General features: G+C 43.9%; 1 protein-coding gene across 1 annotated transcript; it reads right to left on the bottom strand.

Moving 5' to 3' along the window:
- Positions 1-6,304: 6,304 nt before the first annotated feature.
- Positions 6,305-13,263, bottom strand: LOC112080996 (smad nuclear-interacting protein 1). The gene is made up of 4 exons (XM_024146945.2): positions 12,977-13,263; positions 8,211-8,334; positions 7,416-8,032; positions 6,305-6,949 (listed from the first exon to the last, which is right to left on the bottom strand). Exons 1-4 carry the CDS (start codon positions 13,141-13,143, stop codon positions 6,670-6,672), a joined length of 1,188 nt encoding a protein of 395 aa, XP_024002713.1. The 5' UTR covers positions 13,144-13,263; the 3' UTR covers positions 6,305-6,669.
- Positions 13,264-19,726: the final 6,463 nt, after the last annotated feature.

The raw sequence follows: 19,726 nt of genomic DNA, 5'->3' as shown, positions 1-19,726 counted from the left end.
TTCTCGCATTTATTTCTAGAGTAGATTTCAGTGTTATCACTTTTTCAATGTGGGCCATTATAGTTAGTTATTTTTATTTTTTGTTCAATTTTATGTTATTTTGTTCTTATCTATTATTACCCGGGGACTACTGTGTCTGTCAAATAATGTGAGAATATAGTATGTGGTTAATGTGTAACTTAAGTATATATGGTTATGTAATTTATATACATGTCCTCATTTTCTGTTATTATAGCAGCCTGACACAATACACGTGTCAAATAATGTGAGAATATAGTATGTGGTTAATATTTACACTTAAGTATATATGGTTATGCAATTTAATAATCTGTCTTACTTTTCCTTGCATAAAAGCCTGTACAATACATACAGAGGGATACAATCATAAAGCAACAGACATACAGTGTGACTTATCTTATTTCAACACGTCTTTTTCAATCAGTAAACTTATCTTATCTCCAAAACATTGCCGTTAAATTATTTGCGCATATAACGTAACCTCTCTTCATCAATGCTTTGCCGTTTACTTGTTACAGGAACTTGTCTTATTCAGTGTATTGCCGTCGAGGGTCCACCTAGACTTATCTTATATTCCAATACTTCTGCCTTCCCCTGGACTATGTGCCGTCCACTTTTAGTCGAGGGTCCACCTAGACTTATTAATCGACAATTTGTCTTATATCCAATACCATGTAAATACATAAAAATCCGTGAAGTCGGTATATTGTCGTTCAATTATTAGAACTTGTCTATTTCCAATATTCCGCATTCACGGTGGTTATGTGGCCATTGTCCTCCAATCACTTCCCTAAAGTCTTATATATAAGACTTTTAATAAAACAATCCCTAGCAAATTGCCACCATAGACATGTTTTTCTAAAAATCCATGAGTTTAGATAAAGCCAAACAGTGAGACATTTAGTTAAAATTTGACAACACAGTTGTTACAGACAGATAAGGGAAAGGGCAGACAGAGGAGCCCTCCCCGCACTGCTGAGACCTTGAAGGTTTGAGAGCAGAGAGGGGAGTTTTGGAAGGGCCGCTCCTAAATGATAATGTCAGAACATAAGGATATTTTACTAATCTTACCTAAGTCATTATTTAGAATAGGTAAGGTTGTTACCTGGCCAGGGCCAGGTATCAAACGGGGGAGGGGTACATTGTGGTCTAGGATAGGATGGGGCCCATTAGGGGTACATTGTGGTCTAGGATAGGATGGGGCCTATTGGATAATAAACTAATAAAAAATAAAAAGATTCTAGCTAACAAATAGGCATAGAAGTTAAATATATAATCAGATAGAACAAATGAGAAACTGTTTGTTAACCAAACCTGTATGTCCAAGATTTTATGCATTACAGGTGAATTAAAGGAGAAGGTGATTCACTCGACCTGGGGGCATATCGCACTTGGAGGGTGAGACACACTGACACTGCCGAATGATCACAGAGTTAAGGAGAAGAACTGTTGCTAATAAAGCTCGGGGGTCAACTCCTTAATGAAAAATCCCTGACCCCGACCTTTCATCACTGTGAGCGTTCATAGAAGTGAAGGTGTGGCTTGGTCTCTGGCTGATGATGTGTTCTCTGGGAGAGGGTGGGGCTTTACAGGACTGTTGGTAGTCCTGAGCTGTCTGATTACCATCACAGTGCTGCCAGAGCCACCACCAGTTCCAACAGACCGTGGTTCAGCCGGTCTCCTCCACCACTTCAAGACCAAGTCCCACGCCATCGCCTAAGCTCTCCAATCCGGTACAGGTAATAAATGTAAAAGACATCTCAGATAGTGACCAATTGGGGACTGAWWCTGGTTATGAYGGWYGGGAGAARATGTGGTTGGCCTATATGAGATACACTGCCAAAACACTTAATAGAAAGGACTGTGTCGTATGTGGACATGCCAGACCTATTCTGGCTGCTCACCCATTTGCCCTAAGCAATGGGAAAGGTTGGATGTGCATATTGGAAAGTTTCTATTATACTAAGCCAAATTCAACCCTGTGTAAAACTCTGAGTCTTGTGTTCCCAGAAGTCCCTCCCCAGAAGYCACCATGGGGGGTTAAGGCYTATGGGGGAAATTACAGCTGTAACACTGGTACAGGTAGGGGTATAGACTATGGGAGGCTCCCTACTACTGCCTGCATCACTAATGTCACTATGAACTAGAGGTGTTGCTGATGTATGGTGGATGTGTGGACCTGCCAGGCGGTTGACCCCAATTTTGAAAGGAAAATGGCAGGGCACATGTGCTTTGGCCAGTCTGATAACACCATTGACTATTATTGAGGTTACAGCTAACCAACTCTTGGGAGCTGCACATGACAAAGAGGCTCGAGACCAACCCAGGAGACGGCAGAAACGTGACGCTCCTTGGTCCGAGGGTACAGATAACATCCACACCAACCTGTTGGGGTCCCAATAGGGGTCCCCCACGAATTCTAGACATTAAACAGGAATGATGGCCTGTGGCATTTATTGCCCATTATTGGCCCAGCTATTGTTGATGCTAAGCAGAATGCCTGGATCAATTATATCTACTATAATCAACAACGATTTGTTAACTACACCCACACAGCACTTAAGGGGATGGCTGAACAATTGGATGCCACCTCTCGAACCGCTAGACAAAATAGGCTAGCACTAGACATGATTCTGGCCAACCAGGGAGGTGTATGTAAAATGTTTGTAGAACAATGTTACACGTTTATCRCTAACAATACCAGTCCGGATGGGAGCATTTCAAAAGCTCTGAGCGGGTTGGAAAAGTTATCTGTGGAGATGAAGGGTCTTGCAGGTGTGGAGGAGAGTGGACTGTTCCCCTGGCTGGGTGGTTGGTTTGGTGAGTACACTGCCATTTTGGTTACTGGATTTCTGACCCTAGTAGTCGCGTTTCTTGTGCTACTATGTTGCGCTGCTTGCATTTTACCTTGTGCCAAGAGATCTATTGCAGATGCTGCCAAAGCTTCTGGCATGATGCCCCTGCTTACAGCCAGCGGGGAGGATACTGAAGCAAACTATCGTGAACAGATGGGGTCAACTGAGGGTGATCCATGGTTTGCTATAAAATAATAAAAATTTGCTTATTTTTTGTTTAATTCATTGCTTTTTGTTGCACAATATATCCTTGTAATCTTTTACCCTGTATGTTGTCCTACCTTATGTCAAGGTTTAAATTTCCTGGGTGGGAGGTAGCCAACCTAGTACCTGTTAGGGGTAGCAGGGTAGACTAGAGGGTTTTTATTTTCTATACAATAAAGGTGTGTTTCTTTTAATCTTTGTATTTGCGGATTTTTTCTTWGTTGATTTTTTATTATTTTCATGAAATGCTATAGAAAGAGGTCTATGAATAAAACTGTTCTCCCTAAGAAGGTTATAAGTTCCTGGGTGGTAACGAGCCCACCTAGTATATGGAAWAGGGATGAAATGTTTATTGTATGTGACACCTTTTTTGGTGTCAAACGGGGGAATCAAAAACGTCTATGTTGACACCTTTTTTGGTGTCAAACGGGGGAATCAAAAACGTCTATGTTGACACCTTTTTTTGGTGTTTCAAACGGGATTGTGGTTTTATAAAGGTTTGTTTGACATGCTTAACAACTATAAGCTAGTAGCGCTCTTATGCATTAAAGTTGAATTGCTGACTCCTGCATTTTCCATTGTTCTCACTCTTACCAGTGCTCAGGGCCTAACCATGAATATCAGCCTGAAAATGTGTGTGTGTTAAAAGGAGAGAAGCAACAAATGTATCAGTAGTGTGAAGCTGTACTGGTGGCCGAGACTGTGCTAATCTTAGAGAGACACAGGAGGGGGGTGAATCAGGAGACTGCTGACAGAACCAATAACAGATAAACTATACACACGAAAAAACATATGTGAGGTTCTGAGTCATGCACTTATAACCCAATACTATAACAAACATGATTGAATATTAGCAACTGTATTATATGTGATGAATACTATAACAAACATGATGAATATTAGAACTGTATGATATGTGATTGAATACTACAACAAACGTGATTGAAATTAGCTGACTGTTGGTCTGGGCGCCTGGGTGTCTGTGTGTGTGTGCCGAATAGTACAGTTAGCTCAGATAAGAAGCTGGGAACTGTAGTTAGCCTTGAGCGAGAACAGTGGACATTGTATAACAGGTGTGAATAGCTCAGACAATTATTACAGAGCTGTCTGACCCCAGTCTTTGGGGTGAAGAAGCGTAATCTACAACAGCCAACAGCGACGGGACAACAGAGAGCGCAAAGGGGCTAGGACTAGCTTATGTGCCAACACCAACGATAGGCTGGGTGAGTCTAAACCACGCCCAGTCTCTACTCTGACAGGCCGGCTCGGAAGTGGGAACTATCTCTGTCATGAGTATTTATTATAATGTRTTTGTCAGTAACAAGTGTCTTCTCTGTTWCCACCCTGCGGGGTGGGGCAGTGGACCCGTATATACGAAAAATGCATTTGCCATTTATTAACTTTTGAATTAAACAATTATTTTAATCAAGTTCAGGTGTCCTATTGTTCCTATCTCAGTTGAACTTACGCAACCCTAACAAAACCTAACGATGTATTTGAGAAACAAGTGCTCATTGTTCAACTATGTGTTTTCAATAAACATTGGAGATGGAATATGTTAACAAATGATGTCAAAAATCTACGCCAACCCCGTGTTTTGTCCCATAGTTGCGCACCTGGCGTTTTTTTTTGCTAAACAATCAACCCCTACTATAACCCCAAAGTAAGATTCCACAGCCACAAAGTCAAAATTGGCTACAAAAAAAATAGGTTAGGGTTTAATTTAAGGTTAGGCATAAGGTTATCATTGCCGTTGTTAGGGTTAGGTTTAAATTCAAATGTTAATTAGAGAAATTGTAGAATTAGGCGGGGTTTATGACTTTGTAGTTGTAAAAACGAGTGACAACCAAATTACTGGGGCCAGCAAATCTCGTCAAATTGACTGGGGCTGAGCGATTTCTACATGTTTAACATTTGCTGGCCTCAGTCAATTTGACAAGTCTTTCGCCTTTCATTGACCAATAAGGCTGCACCATTAGATTGCAATTGTGTCCGCCCCCAATAACATTTTTTGGGGAAAAATACTATCACTGTAATATTATTACATTGTATTGCATTACACCCTCTAAACTTATTCGACAGATACCGGTCTTTGGCCAAAATGCGTTTTGTAATATTCATGTAATTATCATCTTGCAGTACCCCCGTGGCCCACACTGAGAACCGCCAGGGGTACTCAACTCAACCTACGAGGTCCAGAGCCTGCTGGTTTTCTGTTCTACCTGATAATTGCACACACCTGGTGTCCCAGGTCTAAGTCGGTACCTGAAAAAATGCAGTGTGGTCCAGAGTTAAGTTTGAGGGGTCTACGCAATACTATTACTGATATGACAGAAATGTATGAGAAAACGTTACTCACACAACGCAGCGCGCCATAGGACTGCAGGCAAGGCTAATAAAACTGAAATAACCGTGGTTATCAGAATTTGGGGTAAATTAGAGTTTGTAGAAGTTGCAACATTTATCTCTGGTTTATCACTTGATGTATGTGGCTTACTGTAAGGTTATGATGGTTTACTGTAAGGTTACGATGGTTTACTTGACCATACAGTAAATCATCAAAGGAATGGCAGATGTAAACCTGAACTACGAACAAACATCAACAAAACTAATAGTCTTTTACAACCTTTATGTACAATACAAAACATCTAAAATGGAACTACAATGTAGATGGTGTCTGAAAAAGTAAAAAACAAAATTGTCTTTGTAGTAGGAATAGTCATGCTTTACAGTGTGGTATGATCTTTCTCCAGAAACCTCCATAGCCTAGTCAATTCGGTGGTAAAGAACGGACAAACGAGAATATACTGCGATACACACGTTTTTCTTACATCACAAGAAACACATTTAAAGCAGATACATATACGCCTATGCTTTCTTTACTCCTGCTCAAACCCAAATACAGTACACCATATGATGAATCCAGCGTTCACATTCAATACATCCAGTGTATTTACAGTTAAGGTCTGGACATAGTCTATTGCTGAAGGCTAGCCTTACTTTGTATTCAATGTTGTATTCCAAAAATATAATAACAAAATATTTATTTTGTCAAGGAACTTCTTTCTGGCATTGAGCACTTGTGTTGAACGTATGCAGTCAGATATGGGGGTGAAATCAACCACACTACTGATCTTATACTAATGTCCTGAGAATAGGGAGTACTGAGACCGGTTACTGCAGGTTAAAGCAGGTTTTTATGACCGCCAAATAGAGACCACACAGACTTCTCCTACCACTTTTGATTTTATTTGTTCCGTTAACCCTGAAAGATGCTTAACCCAACACGCCATCATGTCAGGTCATTGTTCCATTCGTGTTTTTAAGGAGATGGCCAACAGGTGGTAGGCATCGGTGAGAACATTATTTTCCCACAATACACTTGATGGGATAATCCATGGCCCTGTCAGAATACTTGAAAGAATGCGCATTTCCTTCCTTGTTTCCCCTGAGGTAAGCACATATTTATAAGTGACTGAATAGGTTTAACTAAGCAAAATCCTATTACTTTCAACAATCCAACCAATTAAGATCTGTGATTACTTCAAAGGAAATTAGGACGGAAGGACGCAAGTCAACTATTCGAAAAGGTTCAGAGGTCTTGCATTCCCTCATCTGGGCCCTCGTCCAGGCCCTCGTCGTCTTCCTCCGCCCTGGCGTCCACCTCGGCCGTGTCGGAGAACTCATGCAGCAGAACGTACTCGCGGCTACTGAAGCCAAACTTGAGCACGTCCTTCTCCTTGAGCTCGTAGTAGCGCTGCGCCTCGATGCGCTGGTTGTTCAGGTAGGTGCCATTGCCCGAACCTAGGTCAATGATGTAGGGCTTCACCCGCCGCCCACCAGTTCCATCCGAACGCGTGAACTCCACCAGCCTGGAAATCAGCAGACACAAAACTACATTACCCAGAGGTTGAAACTGTCCCAACTCAGAACTACGTAGCCTAGAGCAGGCCTGTCCAGGCCTATCCAACACTGTTCCTGGAGAGCTACCGCCATGGAGGTTTTTGCTCCAACCCTAATCTGATTCTAGTTATTAGCTGGTTGATAAGCTGAATCAGGCTAGTTACAACTGGGGTTGAAACAAAAACCTACAGGTGGGCAGCTCTCCAGGAACAGTGTTGGAGAGCACTGACCTAGAGATTGAAATCACATAAACCCAACAGAACTACATTAACCAGATGTTAAGTGTCAGACTTCAACAAAATGTTGGGAAATTATGTCAAACTGGAAAATGGCAGAATTTCAAAACATAGAGAGATGATTTTCGAAGGATTAGCAGCTAAAATAATGTCATCCCGAGGGCCTGATTTGAGCAACCAAGTGATTGTCAGATCTCACCTGTACTGGAACACAGCGTGCTGTTTGGAGCAGGAGGGGTGGTCAATGGGGATATCCGCAATCTTCCTCTGCCGCCCCATCAGGTAGGCACTCTGCCTGTGAACGTACATGACCGGGAGCTGCTCATCGTTCTTGAAGGGGTACAGTCGCCACCTGCGCTTYGGGATGCGAGCCTCGGGGGGCTCGTTGTACTTGATCACTTCCCCCCTGAACGTGTTGGTATCTTCCGTGAGCGCGCCAGACAGTGCAAAGTTGGGCTTCTCTTTATCGACTGGGGGGCTGTCTTTGCCCTCGCCCCCCTCTTGGGTACCTTGTCCGAAAGCTTGTCCCTCACCATTGTTCTCCTCAAACCGGTGCCGGTTGTCCCGTCGTTGATTGTCATGCTGCTGTCTCTCAGCCTGCTGCTCCTGGAAGGAGCGGGATTCGCGCTCTCTGGGCCTCTCCCCACCTCCACCCCGCTCTCTCTCACCTCGTTTTCTCTCCCTGGGTCTGTCAGACTCTCTGGGTCCGTCAGCCTGCTCCCACCTACTTCGCCGCACTGGTGGCTCCGAGGGCTCTGGCTTGTCGTTGCGGTCACGCCTTCTACGGTCATCGGCACCGCGGTGGTCATCCTGCTCCTGTAGGGGAGACAGTGGGACAGGAGATAGGGGATTTAGCCTGATTCCAGAGTCAAGCATAGGGCCAAAATTAGTTGGTAAAGTGTTACTATTTAAAGAAGATATTTGCTGCATTAAAATTTTACATGAATACATTTCCCCAATTGTTACATTTACTCATAAGTAGTGGCAGAATCACCCGCTTTATTTTGACATCGGCACTGCGTGGAGGGCTTCGGCTCCTGCCGGTGTTTTTGGGCGATCTGTCTCGTCTTCCCAACGCCCTTCTACCTGGCGAATGACCTTTTGTCCTGGGTGGCGATCTAGTCAATCAAATCAACAAGGAAAGGCTTTAAAACCAATAGTTGAATAATTTAACACCAAGGCTAGCTAGCTACAACGGACAGCTCCTACTGGATTCTCTGAGCGACATCTGACAAATAATTAGTAATACAGGGTTTGACATACAGGATGATCGCTGGCCTAGGGAGTCAATCATCCCTGTCAATGGCCTGCCTGGGCCAATGAAAAAAAATATTGTAATAATGCTATTTTCAATTTGGGCTATATAATTGATGAAAAACAGAAATTCCCAAAGCGGTTACTTCTTTATGTACATTATTTATTACACGCACCGCACACATTGCCTTTGAGAGGAATATAATCTGTCGGGCAGCAAAGAGGATGCAGCTCTCAACCGGTTATCACGTAGAGCAGCTCACAGAAGAACGACAGCAGTAGGGAAGACGTTTCAATTCATGATAACTACCAGTAAAAGCTAAGGCAACAAATGGGTATTCAAACCAGGTATTTAAAAAGTTTGGTTCGAAGTCATGGTTAAATCCCTGCGATGCGCCATTCAGTCATCATGATTTGTTTGAATGAACATTTCTGAATGCTTTCCTAAAAATAACTCAAATTACAATTAGGACTGCTATGTAGATCTACCTGGCAGAATAATATCATGATGATTTTGATCAATTGGGTCAGCATTTGTTTTGCAAACTCTGGCATCAAATTTAGGCTACACTGTACCGTACAGAAACACCACTAGCCAAACAACTGTCTCTTGGCTAGGTGCGCAATTGAATCGAAAGGCAACTACACACCCTCCCAACTACACCCGTCGGGATGTAGAACGTCACATTTTATCCTTTTCTATAAATTTTTTTAAAAAGTGTGATTTTGAGAGTGAAACATGACAAAAATAGGAAGCTCAGAAACCGTGAATAACAAAACTGGGAAAATGGAAATTAGCAAAAGATAAAACTGATTTTATAGGGTCCTATAGTAGCCTGCTGACTGTTCAAAATCGCTAACAATAACAACCTTTTTGAGATTACGGTAAGATTTTTTCCCTCTAAACAATAAATGTAAACATTCAATTGTCAAGTTAAAATGCAATTATTAGTGTATGGAGGGTAGGTTATAATAGGCTACTTGCTCAGCCCGCAAAATATGTATACAATTACCTGATATTGAAATTCTGCGCACATTATAATTTTTCACGTGAGATCTTGGCCCGGGACAGTATATAATTTTTCCCCATTTGGGCCAGTAGCTTTCAGTTGGCACTGGGCCGGTGTGCCACTGGCAAATGTACCATTTATAGCTAGTCTGATTAATCAGGCTGTAATAGATAATTAATTGGTATATACAGCCTGAAACTAATGACTGCAAAATCATGTAACGGTTCCTTAAAACGAACTTTACCTCGTTCCGAACCATATACCTCCCGGCTCTCTAAAAAGTTGGGTAAACAATACCTTCCTGTGGATATTTTCTCAAATTTGGAGAAGATGAAGAACAAACCACTCAGACAACCAGTAATGTTTAAATGTAATTTTTTTAAACATTCTGGAGACATTAGTTTCGGGCTGTGTACCAATTAACTGTGTATTACTGCCTGATTAATCAGACTAAACACATACAAGGCCCTCCGTTGGGCAAATCCGACCATGACTCCATTCTCCTGCTTCCTGTTAACTAACCAAAGCTCAAAAAGGAAGCACTAGTGATGTGCTCAATACAGAAGTGGCGGGAGCGAGCGCGAGGCCACAAGACTGTTTTGCTAGTACAGATGCTCGTGATGTGGCAGGGCTTGCAGACGATAAGGGATTACAAAGGGAAACACAGAGTAGCCCAGCAATGCAGAACTCCCAAACAAGCTAAATGCCTTTCATGCTCGCTTCAAAGAATAGAGCACTGTGCCTTGCTTAAAAGTCAATTTTTACAGATGACTGTGATACAGCTGTGGCCGATGTGAGCAGAATGTTTAAAACAGGTTAACAATCACAAGGCCAGAATACCAGGACATGTTCTCAAAGCATGCGTAGACCAGCTGGCAGTGTCTTCACAGACATTTTCAATATCTCCTTGTCCCAGTCTGTAACCCCAACATGTTTCAAGCGGAATACCATTGCCTCTGTTCACAAGAGATTCAAGGTAGCCTGCCTAAATGACTATTGCCCTGTAGCAATCACATCTGTAATTATGAAGTGCTTTGAAATGCTGGTCATGACACACATCAACCCCATCATCCCACACACCCTAGACCCACTCCAATTCGCATACCGCCCCAACAGATGGCGTAATCTCAATTGCATTTCACACTGCCCTCTCCCACCTGGACAAGAGCGGAAATAATTATGCGAGAATGCTTTTCATAGACTACAGCTCAGCGTTCAACACCATAGTCCCCTCCTTGCTCATAACCAAGCTAGGGGACTCAGTGACTGAACCCCTCCCTCTGCAACTGGATCCTGGGCAGGCAACAACAACTCCGGCAACGCTAACCCTCAACACGGGGGCCCCTCAGGGGTGTTTGCTTAGTCCTCTCCTGTACTCCCTGTCCACCCACACAGCTGCATGACCGTGCACGACAGCAAAACACGCATCAAGTTTGTTGACAACAACGCTGGTAGGCCTGATCACCGACGCCGATGAGTCAGCCTACAGGGAGGTTGTCGGAGTCTTAGGAGTGTGGTGCCAGGAAAACAACCTCAACATCAGTAAGATCAATGAGCTGATTGTGGACTATAGGAGAAAGAGGGGAGAGCATGCGTAGTTCCTTGGCGTACACATCACTAAGGACTTAACATGGTCCACACGCACACCCACAGTCGTGAAGAGGGCACGGCAGCATCTCTTCCCCCTCAGGAGGCTGGAAAGATATGGCATGGGCCCTCTGATCCTCAAAAAGTTATACAGCTGCACCATCGAGAGCATCTTGACAGGCTGCATCACCTCTTGGTATGGCAAATGCACTGACCCTTGAGCGCAAAGCATTTCAGAGGGTGGTGCAGACAGCCCAGTACATCACAGTCAGGGGAGGCCTGAAAAATTGCCAAAGACTCCAGCCACCCAAGCCATAGACTATTCACTCTGCTGCCGGACGATCGGCTCTCAAACGGCTCTGAGACAGCTTCTACCCCCAAGCCATAAGACTGCTCAATAGCCAGTTAATGGTACCAGTACTATCTGCATTGACTATCTTGCACTGACCCTATGCACACTCACTAGACTACATACACATTACACTGACACTCCCACAGACATTAATACAGACAATACAAACTCACACACACTTTTACACTCATTTGCTGCTGCTGCTGCTCTGTTCTTTATTTTACTCTTATTATCAATCCTGATGCCTAGTGACTTTACCGTCTTCATGTGCATATCTACCTCAAATACCTCGTACCTATGCACAATGACCTGGTACTCGCTGTACATACTGTCAAATAAAATAAAATGTTATTCCTCACATGCACCGAATACAACAGGTGTAGGTAGACCTTACCATGAAATGCTTACTTACAAGCCCTTAATCAACAATGCAGTTAAGAAAATATTTCCTAAATAAACTAAAGTATATATATATTATATATTAACAATATCAGATAAAAAAAATTAGACTTTATACAGGGGGTACAGCTACCGTGTCAATGTGCAGGGGTACAGGTTAGTCAATGTGCAGGGGTACAGGTTAGTCAATGTGCAGGGGTACAGGTTAGTCAATGTGCAGGGGTACAGGTTAGTCAATGGTAGCGCTATTCTATTCCTCCTTACCATTTCATTTTCTAAACTCGGCATCAATGGAAAGGGCTCATAAGCAAGCATTTTACGGTAAAGTCTCCAGTGCTTGTGACAATTATATTTGAATTCTAGCTAGCTCTCACTGTTTCCAGTCAACTAACATTAAATGAGACTTAGCTAGCTAATTGAGGGGAAACTAGGCAGCATTCTGCTTTGACCCCACAGCTCATTCATTTTCTTTGCCCACTACCACCTCATGTGAACTAGGTACAATCCTGACACCGTTTTAACGTTGAGAAACGTCAATAATAATCACTTCCCATACGTCTTTCAAAACATATGGCACTCATCCATCATGAGGGAGAAAGAAAAAAAACACTTGATCAAACAGTTTTGCAGATCCATTCGGCTATGGTAGCCTCCACCAGACGAAACTACACTTCAGCTACACTTCCTGAGTTATGCTTACACACAGGTGTTGGGGTGGAGCATGCTAGCTAGATAACACATGTGGTTGGTCGCCTCGTCTTCCGTAAACAAGCACTTTAACATGGAGGTATTTCAGTGTGGTAACACTAACCTTAACCCTATCAAGGCGTGTATCAATTTAACCTTTTGTTTTTTGAAATTATATAATGATACTAAAAATAAGGTCCTTATACTTCCAAAGCCGTACCGCCAGCGACGCGTTGCAAAGACGCCTTTGTACAATGCCTTGTGTAATGTAACAGAGTCATGATCAATGGCTAATTGAGGACTGACGTTAACGTTCCAAGACTAACGCATAACAATAACGCCTACTAGTTAGCTAAATGGTTAACTAGTTGCTATTATTGACATTGTGTAAACTCATGGACGTGCAACCCCACTGTGTAATTTGTGCTCGCTAACTACAATACCATACACCCATGAAATCAGGCTAGCTACCTGCTCGTTCGTCTCCTCTGCGGCGGTGGGCTTGGGCTGCCGTTGGACCCCGAACTCGAGCGGCGTGATCTCTGGGGCCTAGCAGGGCTCAGTTTCTCTTGTTTGATTTTCGGTTTTGAGTCCCGCACAGGGGATTCCACTCTTTTATGCCGTCTCTCTTTATCCATTATGAAACTCAACCAATCGTTGTTAATCGACTAAATAAAGTTCACAGCGAATAAATATGTATAAAACGTGAACAACAAACTCCACTACAAACGCTGAGAAAGTTTTCCTATTGTGCGCAAGGAAACGCGTTTCCGCTTCCGGCAGAACGCTATATATTTTTTTCACCGTGGCTATGGACTACTTCACTTTAGTTCCGTTGTAATATTGCAGACCTATTCTATCATATCTTCAATGAGGTCATGCACCTACAAATATTATAATTAAATGTACTTAATTTTCCTTAACCAATTCATAGCATCAAAGGTTTGAAACAACTCTGAATCATGCCACCGAGCAGCTCGGAGAGGTTAGTGAGTCGCGCATGGAATTAAGTTGCCATGGTAAAAATAAACAAATAAGTTATCAATTCACATTTCAACAACATATACATACATTCCTTAAGACAGTACTTGCTACAACAAACCACGTTTTTATGTGTAGTGTAATCAAAGTATCACAATGATTCCTCCAGCTGATTCTCTGCTGAAATATGACAACCCAGTCTTGGTGAGCAGAAACAGAAAATAAGTCACCAAAGGTAGAGAGTAACGTTAACAAAACACGTGTTTAATGCTGGCTGCTAACGTTAGTTACAGTAGCTGGGTGATTCTGCAACTACGGGCACTTCCATGTCCTCTGGTCAATTTTGGGGATTCTATAAAAATATATATATAAAATATATATATGTATATTTGTATGTTAAATTCACACTGGAATCACCCCATACTTTTTTAAACACCTCTCTATCAAGTATTCTAGTTACTTTTCAGATGCATTTTATGCCTCAATTTCACTATTTTGCCCTTGTCCCTGACCCAGCCTTTTAAGCTTCTACTATGTTTTTCAATGAGAAAACATTAATAATTACACATTATATAATGTTAGGTACTACAGAAAGAGTCAATTAAATAAAATCTATATCAATATTTATTGTGAGTATGCCCTTTATATTGTTTTTTACACAAAATATACCTGTCCTTTGGGAGTGATGTCATTTCCACCACTGAGGACAAATTCCTCATTAATAAAGTTTTTTCAAGAGAATGTTAATTTAGTTACCATGGAAACATTGTGACACTGAAGCGCATGGCTGCAGTGGAAAGTTGTTCCAGATGTGATGTCCAGAAGTTGAAGGAAATTCGAGGTAAATATTGCTTGTGTAGAAAAACAGAGTGAAACATGGAGAAGTTCACTGTACATTTGACAGTAAAATAAAAGGTATGTGGCACACTGCAGATTCTATTGAAGGACTTCTCCAAAGGATTGAAAGAGAAGTTGGTGAAACACGTGTACAACAGTCGACACCAATACTCCAAACTGAGAAAAGTAAGAGAATCTGGGGAAAGAGGTGATCATTGTGCATATTGACTTTGCAGAGAACTACCTGTGTAAATACACCAGTGAAATCCAGGCAGTTCACTTTGGTGATTCTCACAAGCAGGTGACCCTCCACACCTGTGTTGGATATACCACAAATGATAGTTTCACTTTGCTCACTGTGCTCTATGCGGCATGACCCCTCTGCTATCTGGGCCCATCTCGCAAAAACACTGGCCTACTTCCTTGAGCTCTGCCCATCGGCTACTGCTGTACACGTTGTGAGTGATGGGCCTACAACCCAGTATAGGTCTGAAATGTTTAACAATGGTTGTTGTTCAAAATGTTTGCCATAAAAGATTGTTTTCATATTTTTTTTTTTTACATAGATGTCATTTCCACCACACCTTGTCATTTCCATCACAACCCATATTTTTGAGGTAGAAGAGTATATTATGTATAATTTACATACATTTATTTGTTTTAGATAGGGAAATCATATGGTTGTTATCATAATCTCACAAAAAGGTTGGGTGGAAATATCTTATTTTTCATGATAAATAAATGTTTTCAGCTGTCACCAAGGCAAGTTTATACATTCAGGCGTCATGTTGAATTATTAATATTAGGAAAACCTTAAAAATCACTTTAAATACTGTTCAATACAAGTTCATGTACAAATGTATAAGAAATCCATTATAAATCAATTGTATGATATTTCATTTTCAACTAAAATGGATGTTTAATGACGTGATGGAAATTACATTTGTCTATGGCTGTCTGGGAAAAATGACAAAAACATAAATTCCTGAAAAGTACGATCGCAGCCATTATCAGATATAGCTTCTAGACAAATCAAAGACAAGTACAATACTGGTAAAATGGTGTTTGAATAAGTTTTAATTTCTGAAAGTTTGCACTGCTAAAGTGTCCAAAGTTGTATAATCCCCCAGCTACAGGTAGCTAAATGTATCCATATAGTGGTATCTAACATACATCCAGGGGCATTATTTTGAAATCAATGTCATGCCAATGTTCCTAGTGAGCGGTGAGAGATGTCAAACAATTGTCTTTGCTTTTTCTCAACATCAAATTGGCTGAAGATGGATGTTCTTCTAACCTAAATGTGTACTGCAAATTCAAGCACGGACTCTGAAAGTGGCCCCACAACAGCCTGCCATGACTGGCCCTGTGCCACCTCTACCCAAACCCAAGACCCCCTCAGCCGATGCCAACAAACAGTAAACCGAGGAGATCCTCAATGCCATACTACCACCCCGGTATGACATGACACACACACACACACATCTTTACTGATTAACACCCTTCTCCCTATTTCTTCCCCTTCGGGAAATTAACCAATATTCCCGGTTTTGTAAAACCTGAAATCTGGCAACCCTGTGTTAATCTCAGCTCTACCACTGTTACAGGGAATGGATGGAGACCAACCAGCTGTGGGTGCAGCAGGTGTCTAGCACGCCGTGTACCCTCATGGACGTGGTGCACCTATAGGAACAGCTGGATCTGAAGCTGCAGCAGAGACAGGCCAGGGAGACTGGCATCTGCCCAGTCCTCAGGGAGCTCTACTCCCAGTGCTTTGGTAAGGAGAGAGGAAGGAAAGATGAGATGAGATGCATGGACGGTAGTAATATTGGAAAAGTGTTCTCCCATTCTTCTTTGCAGATCCTCTCAAGCTCTGTCAGGTTGGATGGGGAGCGTTGCTGCACAGCTATTTTCAGGTCTCTCCAGAGATGTTCGATCAGGTTGAAGTCCGGGCCCCTCAAGGACATTCAGAGAGTTGTTTGGCATTCGCCAAACCCAGATTTGTCTGTTGAAGCGCGATTCAACACTCCAGAGAACACGTTTCCACTGCTCGAGAGTCCAATGGCGGCGAGCTTTACACCATTCCAGCCAACGCTTGGCATTGTTTGTGTGCGGCTACTCGGCCATGGAAAACCCATTTCATGAAGCTCCCGATGAACAGTTATTGTGCTGACGTTGCTTCCAGAGGCAGTTTGGAACTCGGTAGGGAGTTCCAAACTACGCGCGTCAGCACTCGGCGGTCCCGTCCTGTGAGCTTGTGTCCTACCACTTCGCGGCTGAGCCGTTGTTGCTCCTAGACGTTTCCACTTCACAATAACCACACTTACAGTTGACCGTGGCAACTCTAGCAGGGCAGAAATATGACGAACTGACTTCTTGGAAAGGTGGCATCCTATGACGGTGCCATGTTGAAAGTCACTGAGCTCTGGCAGTAGAATGCCCTTACTGAAATGTTTGTATGGAGATTGTGTGGCTGCGTACTCAAATTTATACACCTGTCAGCAACAGGTATGGCTGAATACCCTAATTTGAACCGGTGTCCACATACTTGTGTGTATATACATTTACATTTAAGTCATTTAGCAGACGCTCTTATCCAGAGCGACTTACAAATTGGTGCATTCACCTTATGATATCCAGTGGAACAACCACTTTACAATAGTGATCTAACTCTTTTAGGGGGGGGGGGGGTTAGAAGATTACTTTATCCTATCCTAGGTATTCCTTAAAGAGGTGGGGTTTCAGGTGTCTCCGGAAGGTGGTGATTGACTCCGCTGACCTGGCGTCGTGAGGGGAGTTTGTTCCACCATTGGGGTGCCAGAGCAGCGAACAGTTTTGACCTGGGCTGAGCGGGAACTGTACTTCCTCAGAGGTAGGGAGGCGAGCAGGCCAGAGGTGGATGAACGCAGTGCCCTTGTTTGGGTGTAGGGCCTGATCAGAGCCTGAAGGTACGGAGGTGCCGTTCCTCACAGCTCCGTAGGCAAGCACCATGGTCTTGTAGCGGATGCGAGCTTCAACTGGAAGCCAGTGGAGAGAGCGGAGGAGCGGGGTGACGTGAGAGATTGGGAAAGTTGAACACCAGACGGGCTGCGGCGTTCTGGATGATGTTGTAGGGTTTAATGGCACAGGCAGGGAGCCCAGCCAAAGCGAGTTGCAGTAATCTCAGACGGGAATGACAAGTGCCTGATTAGGACCTGCGCGCTTCCTGCGTGAGGCAGGGTCGTACTCTGCGAATGTTGTAGAGCATGAACTCTACAGGAACGGGTCACCGCCTTGATGTTAGTTGAGAACGACAGGGTGTTGTCCAGGATCACGCCAAGGTTCTTAGCACTCTGGGAGGAGGACACAATGGAGTTGTCAACGTGATGGCGAGATCATGGAACGGGCAGTCCTTCCCCGGGAGGAGAGCAGCTCCGTCTTGCCGAGGTTCAGCTTGAGGTGGTGATCCGTCATCCACACTGATATGTCTGCCAGACATGCAGAGATGCGATTCACCACTGGTTATCAGAGGGGGAAAGGAGAAGATTAATTGTGTGTCGTCTGCATAGCAATGATAGGAGAGACCATGTGAGGATATGACAGAGCCAAGTGACTTGGTGTATAGCGAGAATAGGAGAGGGCCTAGAAGAGCCTGGGGCCACCAGTGGTGAGAGCACGTGGTGCGGAGACAGATTCTCGCCACGCCACCTGGTAGTAGCGACCTGTCAGGTAGGACGCAATCCAAGCGTGGGCCGCGCCGGAGATGCCACAGCTCGGAGAGGTGGGAGAGGAGGATCTATGGTTCACAGTATCAAAGGCAGCGATAGGTCTAGAAGGATGAGAGCAGAGGAGAGAAGTTAGCTTTAGCAGTGCGGAGCGCCTCCGTGACACAGAGAAGAGCAGTCTCAGTTGAATGACTAGTCTTAGAAACCTGACTGATTTGGATCAAGAAGGTCATTCTGAGAGAGATAGCAGGAGAGCTGGCCAAGGACGGCACGTTCAAGAGTTTTGGAGAGAAAGAAAAGAAGGATACTGGTCTGTAGTTGTTGACATCGGAGGATCGAGTGTAGGTTTTTTCAGAAGGGTGCAACTCTCGCTCTCTTGAAGACGGAAGGGACGTAGCCAGCGGTCAAGGATGAGTTGATGAGCGAGTGAGGTAAGGAGAAGGTCTCCGGAAATGGTCTGGAGAAGAGAGGAGGGGATAGGGTCAAGCGGGCAGGTTGTTGGGCGGCCGGCCGTCACAAGACGCGAGATTTCATCTGGAGAGAGGAGGGGAGAAAGAGGTCAAAGCACAGGGTAGGGCAGGTGAGCAGACCAGCGGTGTCGTTTGACTTAGCAAACGAGGATCGGATGTCGTCGACCTTCTTTTCAAAATGGTTGACGAAGTCATCAGCAGAGAGGGAGGGGGGGGAGGAGGAGGGGAGGAGGATTCAGGAGGGAGGAGAAGGTGGCAAAGAGCTTCCTAGGGTTAGAGGCAGATGCTTGGAATTTAGAGTGGTAGAAATTGGCTTTAGCAGCAGAACGAAGAGGAGAATGTAGAGAGGAGGGAGTGAAGGATGCCAGGTCCGCAGGGAGGCGAGTTTTCCTCCATTTCCGCTCGGTGCCGGAGCCTGTTCTGTGAGCTCGATGAGTCGTCGAGCCACGGAGCAGGAGGGGAGGACCGAGCGGCCTGGAGGATAGGGGACATAGAGAGTCAAGGATGCAGAAGGGAGGAGAGGGGGTTGAGGAGGCAGAATCAGGAGATAGGTTGGAGAAGGTTTGAGCAGAGGAAGAGATGATAGGATGGAAGAGGAGAGAAGTAGCGGGGGAGAGAGAGCGAAGGTTGGGACGGCGCGATACCATCCGAGTAGGGGCAGTGTGGGAAGTGTTGGATGAGAGCGAGAGGAAAAGGATACAAGGTAGTGGTCGGAGACTTGGAGGGGAGTTGCAATGAGATTAGTGGAAGAACAGCATCTAGTAAAGATGAGGTCAAGCGTATTGCCTGCCTGTGAGTAGGGGGGAAGTGGAGAGGGTGAGGTCAAAAGAGGAGAGGAGTGGAAAGAAGGAGGCAGAGAGGAATGAGTCAAGGTGACGTGGGGAGTTAAGTCACTTCCCAGAACTGTGAGAGGTGAGCCATCCTCAGGAAAGGAACTTATCAGGGCGTCAAGCTCATTGATGAACTCTCCAAGGGAACCTGGAGGGCGATAAATGATAAGGATGTTAAGCTTATATATATATATATGATAGATATTTTTAACATTTCAATTTCTTATCCTTTACAGGCCCAGCTGGAGGGGTTCATTGCCCCCAAAAAGTGACCCCTTCATTCCACAAGTGATCTATAACCGGCAGATTTCAGATGTTCCAACACAGCATTATGTAATAAAAGTGTACTTCATAACCATAAAGCCTTGCGTTACTATAGCAACAAAAAAAAATACAAAA

Source organism: Salvelinus sp. IW2-2015, unplaced genomic scaffold, assembly GCF_002910315.2.
Source record: "Salvelinus sp. IW2-2015 unplaced genomic scaffold, ASM291031v2 Un_scaffold16642, whole genome shotgun sequence".
NCBI lineage: Eukaryota > Metazoa > Chordata > Actinopteri > Salmoniformes > Salmonidae > Salvelinus > Salvelinus sp. IW2-2015.
This window is presented reverse-complemented; position numbering and strand designations above follow the sequence as displayed.